This window comes from Oncorhynchus mykiss, chromosome 2 (assembly GCF_057628025.1).
Source record: "Oncorhynchus mykiss isolate SJ-2025 chromosome 2, ASM5762802v1, whole genome shotgun sequence".
NCBI classification, from domain to species: Eukaryota; Metazoa; Chordata; class Actinopteri; order Salmoniformes; family Salmonidae; genus Oncorhynchus; species Oncorhynchus mykiss.
The window spans coordinates 31591467-31606643 of record NC_143023.1 but is presented as its reverse complement, the minus strand read 5'-3'; the positions used below and the strand labels follow the sequence as shown (position 1 = coordinate 31606643).

Here is a 15177-nt window from a genome sequence, read left to right as displayed (position 1 = left end):
AGTGCATTGACTCAATCGCTGTGGCTATGAGCTGTAACGGGTAACTGTACCTCACAGTGATCTGGTTCAGACCTCTATAGTCAATACACGGGCGCAGACCTCCCTCCTTCTTCTTCACAAAAAAGAAACTCGAGGAGTCGGGTGAAGTGGAGGACCGAATGTACCCCTGACGCAGGGATTCGGAGACATATGTTTCCATAGCCGCTGTCTCCGCCTGTGAGAGGGGATACAGTGACTCCTGGGAAGTGCAGCATCTACCAGGAGATTTATTGCACAATCGCCCCGTCGATGGGGTGGTAATTGAGTCGCCTTCTTTTTGGAGAAGGCGTGAGCCAAATCGGCATATTCAGGAGGAAAGCGCACGGTGGAGACCTGGTCTGGACTTTCCACCATAGTCTGGACTTTCCACCGACCGCCGAACGCTGCTCGAACAAGGAGAGGCATCGACTTCGGAGGAAGTCGTGACACATAAGTTGCTCACGAGACACAGTAAATTAAAATAGTTTGTGTGCTTAAGGCCTAGCTACCCAGGTTCTGTCACACTGGCTAGTCCTAATAGGACACCGACACATAGTATCCTTCACTATTGTGATCTGAGAGGTCATATCTGTCAAGATCTGTCCAATCTGTATCCCTGTCTCACAAGTGCATCCTCTCCTTTCTCTTGCTTCTCCCCACAGAAAGTGCCCTGCTCTACCCCAGGGGTGTGTGGTGTGTTTGTGACCCTAGCTAGGAGCCCAGCCAGCCTGCAGATATGTCAAAAAGCGACCCCCGGGACATCGACGAGGATGCCATCCTCAAAGGGATGAGCCCTGAGGAGATAGAGGCGCTGGAGTGTGAGCTGCTGGAGATGGACCCCGAGGTACTGAGGGCCCCAGAGGGCCCCTTGTGGCAAATAAGGGAGTTAATTGTAGAAAGGATAACTCCAGGGACTCAAAGACTGAGGTATCCACAAGGCTCATAGTATAATAATAATAATAATAATGTGCCATTTAGCAGACACTTTCTATCCAAACGCGACATTCATATATGCATACATTTTACGTGTGAGTGGCCCTGCGAACCGAGCCCACAATCCTGGCGTACCTTACACAACAGATTCACTGATACACCCAGAACACCAACACAACTGAGGCACTGCCAATAACATAATCCCCATGTTACCTTGACCTCGGACATTGTAAGACTTACTTAGGAATTTTCTGTTGATTACACAGCTTCATACTGTAGTTACAAATCGTATAAATCCATTTTCCAACATCTCAAAAACCACAGTCTCAATCAACCAGCTACTAGAACCTCAGAGGATTCAGAACTCTTTGTACAATGTCCACATGCCCTCTGACCCCTACTGTTTCTGTCCCAGAATGCCATCCTGCCAGCCGGGTACCGCCAGCGTGACCAAACCAAGAAGAGCCCAACGGGGGCGTTTGATCGTGACGCCCTGCTGGATCACTTAGAGAAAACAGCTCTGGAGCATGAGGACAGGGACGACCTAGTGCCTTTTACTGGCGAGAAGAAAGGTACGGTACACTACACTACTGAACAACACTATTGACTCCACTACTCCACACTCCACACTACATGAGTGGCTTTTGGGTCCCGACCCACAGTCTCAGAACCACTGCTTTTAACTGAAAAACAATCAAACGTTTTTAACTTTATAAATAAGTCATGATAAGTGATGACTTAAAAGTGTAATTTTAGCAGTTGTGTAACATTGATATGGAAATGGGATGCATACAATTATACAATAGAAAATGTAGTTTTTTGGCGTTTATTCACAAAGCCCATATAAACCAGGGCTTTCTTAGTGTTTTTCAGAAACAATCCAAATCATTGTTTTACTAAAACAAAAACAAATCCACTGTAAGTGGAATATTACAATCATGTCATTCTTTAGAATCTCAATATGAAGTTATATGATACAAGATACATTCTGAGAGAACAAAGGTTTTCCCCTGGTGCTATAGGTACTGTTTGTTTACAGTCTGCTCATGACCCCTTGGATACTAGTTTCCCTGACAGTCCCTCTGTATGTGTCTTTCTCTCTACTTCTCTCCTTCTTCTCTCTCTCTCTCTCTCTCTGTCCCTCTCCAGGGAGAGCGTTTGTTCCTAAGGAGGGCCATGGAAAGATCCCCGACCATGAGCAGATCACCCTGGAGCCTGAGCTGGAGGAGGCTCTGAAGAATGCCACTGACGCTGAGATGTGTGACATCGCAGGTGAGAACCTATCCATTTTTTACATTTTTGTCATTTAGCAGACGCTCTTATCCAGAGCGACTTACAGGAGCAATTAGGGTTAAGTTCCTTGCTCAAGGGTACATCAAAAGATTTTCCACCTAGTTGGTTCGGGGACTCAAACCAGCGACCTTTCGGTTACCTGGCCCAACCGCTAGGCTACCTGCCACCCTATCCCTCTCTGTCCTTACATTGTTTCAATGTGATGTTGCCCAATACTCCCAGCTGGTATTAAATAGAACATTGTGGCCCCGCCCGCTTTGCGAGAAAACAGCCCAATGGTTATCCTTGGTTACCCCATTGGCTCACAGCAAAAACTTGACCTTTTTCAAAATCTTATGCCTGGGGCCGGCCCTGTGTAATGTGACCCAATTGTTTACAGTGACCCTGGCCTATTTTATTATTTTGTCATATGCCCATATTATTCCATTGCTTATTGGTCCATAATATTATTGTTCCAGTGCTTCACAGACCCAATCCCACATATACAGACATGCAAAGACATGGGATGTGGGACATGGCATGGGGGGGCTCCAATTCCCTGCGCTCAGCAGCAACACAAAAATAAGCTGGTCAAGAGCCACCAAAAGAAGGGAGGAATGGAAAGAGGGATGGGGAGGGAGTCAGACTTGTCTGTTGGGTAAAGGTACTATATCAATTTACACCAAACAAGAGGCAACCTTGTTTTAAACGTAATTAATTGAATCAACGTGTTTACATTTTTTCCATGTTTACCCCAATGGAGGTGTCAAATGCTTGAACAGATATTTTGGTCTCATCATCCTTTACAGTGCCAACCCGATTTGTTGGTTGTTTTTGAACTCACACTGTGCTTACTTCATATCAATGCCTAACAAGGACTTCATCATTTACTGCATCTGCAAAATGTCTCTGACATTGTTTCAAAACAACAAAGTTATTTATGGTTCAATTTGATATAGGTGATTTTCACCCAAAAAAACACACGGTACATTTTTTGTTTCCCAATGATATCTAATTCGATGAGCATTCACGCCTCGACCTCTTTTGAGCTACACAACCATGTGAGACCATAACACCCTTATTCACATATCATTCAGAGTATGGCCCAGAACAAACACTGTTTATCACAATAGTTAAATCCCACTCCGTATCCACCCACGGTGCAGGGGAGCCTCAGACCGAGAGGCAGGCCTCCTAACTGCTTTTCCTTTAACAGCAGAGCCACAGCCACAGAGAATAGGCGTAAGGAAAGTGACAGTGGGGGAGTTTGGGGAGTGGAACTGTGTGTCCACATAGATTAGCCAGTCATTAACCCCCTCATTGAGAACACAGTTTTGACCCTGGAGGGAGTCCAGATGAGGATTAGACTTTTGTTAGCCTCTGTCACTCTTTTGTTTGGGGCTGGATCTGAGTCCACAATAGCATAGCTGCCTGGCCGGCTCCACCAGCAGCAAGGGAGGGAGAGGGACTCAGTCAGTTGAGATTTAATTGATGCTTTTTATTCACTCTTAATAATACTGATGGTATTTGGGGAATTGTGGTAATTATTGAGAGGCTGGGATGTACTGTAAAGCTACTGTAGAGTCAAGCATGGTGACATTGGCACGTTTGCACCAGACCAGCTGTCTCTGGATCCCGGTCTCCTCACAAGGCCTTCCCTCCCATAATTCCCAGCCTGCCCCAGGTCAGAGCCCGTGGGCGGTGGGGGATTGCTGTCACAGCAGTTGGTGTGTGACACAGTTTGGTGGCGAGGGGCCGTCTTTAATGAGACTGTGAGAGAGATATTCAAAGTGCTGCCCTCTACTGGGGATTTGAGCAAAGCAACAGCAGCTCAATATTTTTAGGAGACCATTGTTCTACGTCCCATCTTGTAAAATTAGCAGTGCTTAGCTGAGCTAACTCACCCGCATATTTGGAATTTAAAGTACTTGTCCCCAGGGCGTGGTGTCAAACTGAACAATAGAATGGCCTCTATGTCTATGTATGCATCTAAATTAGGGGCCAAATAACCATTCATTATGTGTTGGCCCATTTTCAGTTAGAATAACATTGGGCTTGGTGTGTCTGCATGGCTCGCATTGTTTGGTTTCATAACGTCCTTAGGGCCTGGAGGCACTGAGATTAGAGACAGTGACTGCAGCTCTCTCTGTGAGAACTGAGGAAAGGCTACAATGTCCTTATCTGGTCAAGCAGACACACAGAGTAGGCACGTGCATAACATGGTAAATACTGTACCTCATGATACAATGTACTGCACAGTGTTGAGTGTATACTGTAAATGTACAATTCAGTTGTTGAAATAGATACACCTCTCTACATGAAGATATGTAGAGTATAATTGAGATTGGGAGACCTGCCTGTCAAAACAATGCCCTCATAAATTATTGCAGTCACATACACTCTCAGTTTAGTTATAATGAAGGCCTTGTGATTACTTACTGGGGCAATAACATGCTAAAGGTCTCAGCTGACAGCTACCATTAATTATGTTGAACTGAGGAAATATTACTGGATGATGAATGAGAGTTACAGATATATAAATCCTTCCCATTTCTTTGCAGCTATTCTGGGAATGTACACACTGATGAGCAACAAGCAGTACTACGACGCATTGGGCACCACTGGTACCATCGCCAACACAGAGGGCATCAACAGTACGTATGACGAGGTTGACCAGCAGAGCAGAACATACCTACTACGGTATTCTGTATATTACATGTTTAGGAAAGTCACACTAACCTGTGATACTCCTGTGCTTTTAGGCGTAGTAAAACCAGATGCATTCAAGATCTTCCCAGACGAGCCCCCCAACCCCACAAACGTGGAGGAAACCCTTCAGCAGATCCAGAAAAACGACAGCAGCCTGTTTGATGTCAACCTCAACAACATCAAGGTGAAGCCAGTGGGCTTTAGATCCTATGGTCTGAACGTACACAGTGACCAATTCTACAATGGAGGATGAGATCACTTGATGGTAGCGTGTAGCCTTGTGTGTTATGGCGTACTGAATCAGCATAAAGTGATTGAGATCTGTCTGTCCTGTAGGACATTCCCATCCCAACTCTGAAAGAGATCTTTGAGGCGATGAAGGGCAACACTCACGTGGAGTATCTGAGCATTGCTGCTACCCGTAGCAACGACCCCGTGGCCTATGTGAGTACATCTTTCTCCCCCAGACTAGCAACAAAGAATCTTCATTTTCACATCCTTATTGTAATTTTCCCCCTGTTACTAATGAATGTGACTCTAGTCTAGTCTGTCTGTGTGTGAATCAGGCTGTTGCTGAGATGCTCCAGGAGAACACCACTCTGCAGAGTCTTAACATCGAGTCCAACTTCATCACCTGCGAGGGCATGAATGCCATCGTCAAGGCCATGGCCAACAACACCACACTGACCGAGATCAAGATTGACAACCAGGTCAGACACCCATACAGAAAGTATGCTATAGTATGAATACATACATTTGAATAGTGCTACATACTGTATGTATGCTGTATAAACAACTGAATATAAAACAAATTCCCTGAGTTCCTCAAAAGACATTAAAAGACTATAGAAAAAACTATAATAAACTTATAACAAGATAATGCTGTGATTTTGTGTGGTTATGGGGTTATTGAAGTCCTTTTCATCCTTTGACCCACCCCACTCCTAGAGACAGAAACTGGGGGACTCCTGTGAGATGGAGATTGCCACCATGTTGGAGAACAACTCCAGCATCGTAAAGATCGGCTACCACTTCACCCAGCAGGGGCCTCGGGCTAGAGCAGCCATCGCCATCACCAGGAACAATGACATAAGTGAGTGTCTGGAGAATGCATGCGTACTGACAATTATTGTATTTCGTTTAACATGGTCAATTTTAAAGTGCTTGACATTCTTCCTGTTAGGGTTTTTGTGACGAGGCTGTCATAATACCCTCAGAAAGTGGCTATAATTCTGACATGATGACAGATTTTCAGTTCATGTTTAGTTGTCCTAGGTGGTCTAGCCTGTTACTGAGGTATTTCAGCTTTCGGATGACCATTGATAATGTACTCTGGCTGACTCATATTGTTCCTTTTCTTTCTCTGTCCAGTTCGTCAACAGAGAGTAAGATGAGATGAGAGTGGAGCAACGAGATTGCGCTCACAAGACGCTAGCCTATCAATTCAGCCCCTTGGACCTAACAACTCAAACAACTGCCATTGACAGCTTTGCGCTAGCTTTGTCAATGGGGCGCAACAAACCCTCTGTGCTCCTCTCAAGGCCGGGTGTTCATTTCTATGTCTGTGTCCAAGCTTTCCATTTCATTAACCACAAACAGCTTTTTGTAGACCATTGAATTCATCATAAAAGCATTGTAAAAAAGTGTTGTAAAGTGTCGTTTATGCTTCTAGACTGTGCCATGAAAACACACTCAGAAAATGACTGAACTCCTACATGGTGGTGGTGCTATATCTAGGAAAAGAAAATCTGTAAATACTTTAAATAAAATGTTTAAATAATTGTTTTAATGGGCTGAATGTGATATTTTTGCCATTTCATCACCTCATGTGAACATACATAATATTCAACATTCATAATTTCCATGGTTCAAAATTCAGAGCTGACACAAGGTACAAGCAGATACAAGAGTATACCGTGTGCTCCGAGATCTTGAGAATCGGAACAATTCAATACCTCATTGAGCCTGCCGGATCCCCAAACCTCCTGACCTATTTTTACTCCCCCCATTGGGAATGTAACCTAGTCCTCTGGGCTTGAGTTACCCTTCCCAGAATATACCAACTTTTAAAAGGGTCTGAAGGGGAGGGGGCACCCATATGCACCCAAGGAGACTCGTGAGCCTTCACCAAACAGCTGCTAACCTCTGAGGATTTTGATAGCATTGGAGTGGCTCCCTTCTCCATGTACACATTCATTGTATACATGTATTAAGCAATGTGTTTTGATTATCATGCTCAATTTAAGCAACATTTATAATTTCTTGTAAAGAAATGTCGCCTAGCAGGTTTTGAATAAATTGGGAGATGGGTTTTGAAACCTTGATTGCAGTGGTACGGCTACATCCATAAAGAGTGACATTTGGCACAGGGATCAGGCTTGTAATGATTTAAGGTCAGTATTGCCATACCAGATGCTATTCCTGGGGTTATTTATTCCCCTTTGATCATTCAGCCACAGTAAAGTGCATGTGTATTTATAGTTATGTAGGGTACCAAGCAGAGTATTTAGTGACTGACCTGGTATACAGTTCTAAGTTAAGTAGTGCTTTATTTTACTCCCTTGTATCTGGGTTATTCAAACAGACATTGAACATTGTGGCTAGTTAGCAATGGAGGACAACTGTTTTGTTTAGTCATCTAAAAGTACAAGTAACATGATAGAATCAACATGACTTATTGCATTGACAATTTAACTCCATAACATCAGTCTTGATGACACACGACTGCATCGACACGAGGTAAAAACTGTCAACAAACACTCCAAACGTCTTGTGGAAGTCACGCACTGAGCTCAAAAAAAATGATCAGGTACTCCGTTTTTGCCACACTTTAACATCATCATTTAAAACTAACCCACGTTAAGTCCACACGCTCCCTTTCTCTAGGTTATCCAATATATAGAGTGGTCACAAATGAGAACCTTCTGAAGAATGTTAACCGGTGGCTCCACTACCAAAATTAGCAGTAATATTGTCCTATATGCTGTTGATTTATGGTAAACTCACAGAAGCATAGCCTTAACAGGGGAGGTGTTGGACCTAAATAAAATGGGCAAACGGAATAACACAAAGGGTGCTGAGAATCAATCAAAGCATTGTCTCAAGCACCAATGCATCTTCCCTGAGATAGGAAAGCATGGAGGCAGTTCCAAGGAACAAAGGAAGCATGGAGGCAGTTCAAGATGATCTAGTACTGCTCTTTTAATGTTGTCATTACCGCAACAGAGTGCGCTCCATAACTGTTGAGTCAACAGATGTATGTCCAAACGGGACCTTTGTGTCAGCAGCAGGGTTTGAGGAAAGGGTTAGGGATTGTGGGAAGGTGGTGGTGTTGATCTGGTCACTGCTGCTCATCTGGTCAGCCCTCTGTTGCGTCAGTGGGGGGAGAGGATGGGAGCAATGAGGGTTCCTCTTCATCCGAATCAAACTCCACATTCTCATCCTTTACCCACTGGCCACTCCTGTCTTGCAGCCATCCCGCACTGAGGCAGAAAGTGAAAGAGAGGTGGTAGAAAAGTTAAGATGGCATACTGACCTCTGGTGGTGAACTTACATAACTGCAGCCTTCACATTTGAAAAAACGAGCTTAAAATATGCATGAAGCCAGTGAGAAATTTGAATGAAATGACAAATGCTGATCAGTGGTGAAGCTGAATGAGTCAAGACTTTCTAGGTACACAGTACCTTTTCAATTTAAGGTAATGCTCCATCTCTCCCCTCCTTTGAGCTGTCATAGGTTCCGACTCCTGGGTCGCTGTTGGCTGAGACTCCTTACACACTTCATTATTTCTCCCGATTGGACACGATCCCTGATTGACTAGTGAGGATGAACGGCATTGAACAAAAGGGTTAGAGGGGAGAACAATCATTATAGATTTGTAATAGGATAACATTATTAACAATACATCTAGACTTTACCTGCTGTATTACTGTTGGAACTGGGTAAGGACATGATGTCTGTATCTCTTATCGTCTCCACTGACGTTTGATGTGGTGATAATAGTCTTGTGCTGGAGGGGCTGATGTCACAGTCTGGAATGGAACTAGTTGATTCTTTTTCAGACTTTGTACTGGAAATACATTTCAAAGGGGTCTATGAACATGTGATTGTAGTAATGTGTAGGGTACTACTCCACAATAACATATCACTTTCAACATAGAGTACCTTGTCTTTTTGTGACAACTGTTGTATGGCACAGTCTTCAATAAGGCGTGGTGGGTGAGTTTACGTGTCTGTGTCAACAGGGGGGCAGAACTAGAGGGTTCCTATGGGGAAAACAAAAAAAAACAACATGACGCATAGTCAACACTCCAGTTTACACTAGTCTAAAGCCTCAGGTTTACAAAGACACAATATTTCACTGAGTAACTGAGCTAGTTATATAGCTTTACCTGTTGGCTATCTTCAGCTTGAACATAGTTTTCATGTTTTCGTTTAGATATCTCATTTTTCAGTTGAGTTTTCTTTCCATAAAACCACTTCATCCCTGGCAAAAAAAGGATTAGTGTTGGTACATTCAGCTTTCACAGATGGTTTTGATATAGCTTCCTGCTTGGGAAAACAATTGATCATTCATATGTACCACCTTCGAGATGTCTTTTCCCCTTTCTGTGTACTGTCAGCATGTCAACTGTATCAAAAACAGGGCGGTATGAACACACAAGGCAGGTGTATCTGAAAGGGAATTAGGAAAAAATACAGATGCTCATGATAAGTGCTTGCTCTGCCAAATAAAAACAACACTAAGATCTGGTTAAGGATTCATTCCAGTTGATAGCAATGATGCCGGTGCTTCACCTTCCATTTTTCATCAAGGCTGCCTCATCCTCTGGAATGAAATTGGACAGGAGATCTGCAACACGCCGTTTCTGGGAAATAAATAATTAACGTTAGCTAGCTACGTTATCTAACTAGATAAATACTTAGTTAGCTAATATGAAACAGTACAAATTACAAACTTTACCATATAGCTAGCTAAAGTAACGTTTGAATCAGTTATATATGGTCACAAGCTGCTCCATGCGTCCAAACTGATTTATGTAAGCAACAACTAGTAAGATGGCTTACCTTGAGGATATTCAATTGACTCTGATCATTGCCATCTCTTTTAAACGACATTTAGGTTTAGCTAAATATATTTGGTAGTTGAAGGTCTTTTATTTGCTAATAGCTAGCTACTCCAAACATCTTCAAAGCCGTTTGTAATTTAGCTACTTCCTGCTTTCAGTGAGGAATTATGGGAGTTGGTCATACCACGGCAGCCATGGAAACTGACAGTGCCTGAATAAATCTTTATGGTAAGTTTTTGTTTCGAAGCTAACTAGTCGACGGGATAAGGTAAACTAGCTACATGCACTTTAACACTGTTATTAGCTAGCACCTCCCTACAATAACGATTATACGGGTTTTCTAGTTGTATACTCGCATGGTAGGCGATTTAGCTAGCTGACAAACTACTGCTAGTTAGCTTACCAGTTACAAGCTCCACCATGTTCCACGGGGAACGGGCTCCTCTTTCAACCAGTGGAGACGGTCTAGTCCCCGTTAACCGCACGAGGTCATACGGCAGTCTTGTACAATCCAACCTTTCTCCGGTACGACAAAGACGAATTGAACACCTAGTTCAACCAGGAGAGACGCTGCAAGGACTCGCGTTGAAATATGGAGTATCTGTGAGTAGCTAGACAATGGCATTGACATTCTTCCTAATTGTTTGACTATTTTTAATGTTTCCCCAGTAGACAGTTTGTCAGTGAGGAGTTTTTATTGCATGACAACTCAAAATTGGCTTTTGTAGGCTTTTGCTATGGTGATAACTTTGTTTACCTTCATAAACTCACATATTCTGCAATTTTCTCTTTTTAACAGATGGAACAAATCAAAAGAGCAAATAGACTGTACACGAATGACTCGATATTCTTAAAGAAGTCTCTTTCTATCCCTGTGCTGTCAGACTACAACAGTGATGCTAATAGTGGGGTTGATGTGACTGAGGAGGACTCAGGCCAGGTACAGGACAGTGCAAGTAAAGAAGGCTCTACTCAAAATGGGAAGCCAGTGAACAACTCTGAAAAGACACAAGAAGGCATATCAGAACTTTCTCCAATGAATTTCTTAAAAAGGATGGATCGTATGATCAGCCAGTCCAAGCAAGCTGTGAAAAGATGCCAAGAGGGAGAAAAACGGTAAATTCACCCAGATAACTTAATATCGTACTATTCTGTCCTGTCATAAACTAGTGGTCAGTCTGAGAGTTTACGTTAAAGTTCTTAAAGATGCACTATGCAGAAATCGCTCCACCAAAATCCAATAGTTTTCCTAATTTCAGTTTGTAACAAAACAAGCAAATATATTGTGGAATGCCTTTTCCATGACCAAAAATATTGTATTTAGCTGTTTGAATATGGTGTACAAAACCAAAAGAGAAAATATGCAAAAATGAAATTTAAGAAAAGGAAGCATAGAAATAGTTCACAAAGAACAGATTTACAGCATCTTAGATTTGCTTTCAATGAGAATGACAGATCTATAACACATTTCTATTTGAAATTGGTCAGTCGCCCAAAACGTTTGCAGCTTTAACTTTGATGAAATGCTAATATCCATTTAAACATGTAGGGTGTCAATGTGATGATGTCATGACATCAATAGCATGTTATTATCAGGGGTTCCCAAACTTTTTTGTCCCGTGACCCCATTATGATATAAAAAAAAATGTGCCACCCCACCATGTAAAAAAAAAAAAGGTATGTAATCAACGGCCAATGTTTCAATTTTTTAATTGGGGCTAAGACAGTCTATTGCAAATCAGTCTGACAGTATTTCAATCTGAAGGAAGTATGCTTTGAAGTGACATGCAACAGAAAGGTATTGGGGAGTTCAGAAGATGATCAGGAAATATTTTTGTATGATCTTCTGTGTGAAAAAGAAGAAAAAAAAGTCTGACTTAGTTCCTTGTCTTGTCCACTCTTAATTATTCATTTGTGGTCATTGTAGAGGCAAACAAAGTCTTATATTTGAGTGATGGGGTCATAACATTTTGAAGCTTGAACGGTTCAAAAGATGGAGACATTTGTAGGAAGACAATAGAAATTGTTATGTTTATTGGAACTGCATCAAGCGGCAACAGCAAGTTAAAACAAATGTATTTACGTTTTTCTCGCGACCCCATAGTTTGGGAAACACTGTATTATGTGCTTAGCTCTTCATATAATGATTTTGTCAAGCTTCTGTTTATTTCACCTGTTGGGGTTTTCCATCACAGATTGACATCTTTGGAAGCTTGTGCCACCAGCAAGACAACAGACCGTCGATTTACAAGGTCAAACAGTGCCACGGTTGTCACCTCTCCCAGAATGCATCAGCAAGCCATACTTGGTGCATTGCCCCTCACCATCACCAAATGCACCAAGAAACTGAGAGAAAGAGAGGATGAGATCTTTGAGTTGTGATTTCATTGCCTCTGTCAGGAAGATCATGGGACACATGTACTAATGCATAAATCAAAGGGATTGGCCGCCAAGCTAATCTGGCAAACAGATTTAGGAGGGTTCTTATTTTCACTAACGAGTAACCTGCTGCTCTATGGACTTGGTACTTGAAAGTTGGTCGTTAGCACTGTTGATATAATTATTTTGCTGGGAGGATGAGTTTCATTTTGACAATACACTACTGGTCAAAAGTTTTAGAACACCTACTCATTCAATGGTTTTCTTTATTTTTACTATTTTCTCCATTTGTAGTGAAGACATCAAAATTTTGAAATAAAACGGAATCATGTAGTAAATATATGGAATCATGTAGTAAACAAATCAAAAATATATGATATATTTTAGGTTCTTCAAAGTAGCCACCCTTTGCCTTGATGACAGCTCTGCACACTCTTGGCATTCTCTCAACCAGCTTCATGAGGAATGCTTTTCCAACAATCTTGAAGGAGTTCCCACATACGCTGAGCACTTGTTTTCTGCTTTTCCTTCACTCTGCAGTCCGACTCATCCCAAACCATCTCAATTTGGTTGATGTCGGGGCATTGTGGAGGCCAGGTCATCTGCACTCCATCACTTCTTGGTAAAATAGCCCTTACTCAGCCTGGAGGTGTGTTGGGTCATTGTTCTGTTGAAAAACAAATGATAGTCCCACTTAGCCCAAACCAGATGGGATGGAATATCGCTGCAGAATGCTGTGGTAGCCAAGCTGGTTAAGGGTGCCTTGAAATCTAAATAAATCACAGTACCACCAGCAAAGCACCATAACACCTCCTCCATGCTTTACGGTGGGAATTGCACAAGCAGAGATCATCCGTTCACCCACACCTCGTCTCACAAAGACACGGCGGTTGGAACCAAAAATCTCCAATTTGGACTCCAGACCAAAGGACAGATTTCTACCGGTCTAATGTCCATTGCTCGTGTTTCTTGGCCCCCAGAAAATCTCTTCTTCTTATTGGTGTACTTTAGTAGTGGTTTCTATGTAGCAATTCAACCATGAAAGCCTGATTCACCCAGTCTCCTCTGAACAGTTGATGTTGAGATGTGTCTGTTACTTGAACTCTGAAGCATTTATTTGGACTGCAATTTCTGAGGCTGGTTACTCAACTGAACATGTCCTCTGCAGCAGAGGTAACTCTGGGTCTTCCATTCCTGTGACGGTCCTCATGAGAGCCAGTTTCATCATAGCGCTTTATGGTTTTTGCGACTGCACTTGAAGTAACTTTCAAAGTTCTTGAAATTTTCCATATTGACTGACCTTCATGTCTTACAGTAATGATGGACTGTCGTTTCTCTTTGCTATTTGAACTGTTCTTGCCATAATATAGACTTGGTATTTTACCAAATAGTGCTATCTTCTGTATACCACCCCTACCTTGTCACAACACAACTGATTGGCTCAAACGCATTAAGAAGGAAAGAAATTCCACAAATTAACTTTTAAGAAGGCACACCTGTTAATTGAAATGCATTCTAGGTGACTACCTCATGACGCTGGTTAAGAGAATGCCAAGAGTGTGCAAAGCTGTCATCAAGGCAAAGGGTGGCTATTTGAAGAATCTCAAATATAAAATCTATTTTGATTTCTTTAACCATTTTTTTGATTACTAAATGATATGTTATTTCATAGTTTTGATGTCTTCACTATTATTCTACAATGTAGAAAATAGTAAAAGTAAAGAAAAACCCTTGAATGAGTATGTAGGTGTTCTTATACAGTACCGGTCAAAAGTTTTAGAAGACTTCTTATTAAACAATGAACTATTTCCAAGTTATTTCAAGATGTAGTACATTGATTACGTATTATATATTAGCCATGTCCAGAACAGCACTGTCTGGTTGTCCGTTTACTACACAAGACGAGAGTCAGAATGTCACACTTTGGAGTTGTGTTTGTATGTTAGTGTGATCTTGTAACTCTCCAAGTTATGTTTGGCCACAGGCGCTAGATCATGTGAGTTATGCTAGCTACCTCGTAGTGTCTTATGCAATGTCAGAAATGTGAAAAATATGCAAGTCTTGGAGAACAATAGAAACAAATATATATATTTATTATTGAAACCAATGTGAGTTGGTATAGCCTAGTCTTCATTGGGTGTTTGTTACAATTACGCAATGGTGTACATATTTATTTTTAGAAGAATACTGAGCATTGCACTTTCTTTTTCTAATCTTGGCACTAGGCTGTAGGCAGTGGTAAGGTTGTATGTATTGTATTGTTAACACTGAATTAGCCATACTCAATTAAAGTGAGAAACTTGTTGGATCTCCTTGCTATTTGTTGCTTTTCTGCTGTTTAAGTAAATCTAGACGTGTAGTTTAGAAGTACAATATATATTTTATGTTGCCTTTAGTTATTTCAGAAGCATCTGGCCTGGTTACTCTTTTTGATATGTGATTTTACCGTTGATTCACCAGTTTGTCCCTTTTTCACCCAGGTATTTCTATTTTGCCCACTACCTACTGTACCAGTCAAATGTTGGACCCACCTACTCATTCCATGTTTTTTTCTTTATTTTTTTAAAACTATTTTCTATATTGTAGAATAATAGTGAAGACATAACTATGAAATAACACATATTGAATCATGTAGTAACCAAAAAAGTGTTAAACAAATCAAAATATATTTGATATTCTTCAAAGTATCCACCCTTACACTTGATGATAGCGTTGCACGCTTGCCATTCTCTCAACCAGCTTCATGAGGTAGTCACCTGGAATGCATTTCAATTAACAGGTGTGCCTCGTTAAAAG

General features: G+C 41.7%; 3 protein-coding genes across 4 annotated transcripts; 2 read left to right on the top strand and 1 right to left on the bottom strand.

Moving 5' to 3' along the window:
* Nucleotides 1–681: 681 nt before the first annotated feature.
* On the top strand, nucleotides 682–6721 carry LOC110487143 (tropomodulin-4). Its single transcript, XM_021559071.3, has 9 exons — nucleotides 682–862; nucleotides 1367–1523; nucleotides 2101–2223; nucleotides 4785–4877; nucleotides 4986–5116; nucleotides 5269–5376; nucleotides 5499–5642; nucleotides 5881–6025; nucleotides 6304–6721. Exons 1-9 carry the CDS (start codon nucleotides 755–757, stop codon nucleotides 6324–6326), a joined length of 1032 nt encoding a protein of 343 aa, XP_021414746.1. The 5' UTR covers nucleotides 682–754; the 3' UTR covers nucleotides 6327–6721.
* scnm1 (sodium channel modifier 1) lies at nucleotides 6697–10604 on the bottom strand. 2 transcript variants are annotated; one of them, XM_021559078.3, is made up of 8 exons: nucleotides 10001–10205; nucleotides 9731–9801; nucleotides 9519–9607; nucleotides 9325–9419; nucleotides 9098–9198; nucleotides 8851–9002; nucleotides 8617–8749; nucleotides 6697–8414 (listed from the first exon to the last, which is right to left on the bottom strand). In XM_021559078.3, the coding sequence occupies exons 1-8, from the start codon at nucleotides 10049–10051 to the stop codon at nucleotides 8291–8293; spliced, it is 816 nt and encodes a 271-aa protein (XP_021414753.2). In that variant the 5' UTR covers nucleotides 10052–10205; the 3' UTR covers nucleotides 6697–8290. The 2 variants fall into 2 exon arrangements, with proteins under 2 accessions (XP_021414753.2, XP_021414760.2); XM_021559085.3 differs by lacking the exon at nucleotides 10001–10205 and adding an exon at nucleotides 10406–10604 and having other exon boundaries at nucleotides 8109–8414.
* On the top strand, nucleotides 10159–14689 carry lysmd1 (LysM, putative peptidoglycan-binding, domain containing 1). The gene is made up of 3 exons (XM_021559094.3): nucleotides 10159–10605; nucleotides 10802–11118; nucleotides 12198–14689. Exons 1-3 carry the CDS (start codon nucleotides 10423–10425, stop codon nucleotides 12382–12384), a joined length of 687 nt encoding a protein of 228 aa, XP_021414769.1. The 5' UTR covers nucleotides 10159–10422; the 3' UTR covers nucleotides 12385–14689.
* The last annotated feature ends 488 nt before the right edge of the window (nucleotides 14690–15177 follow it).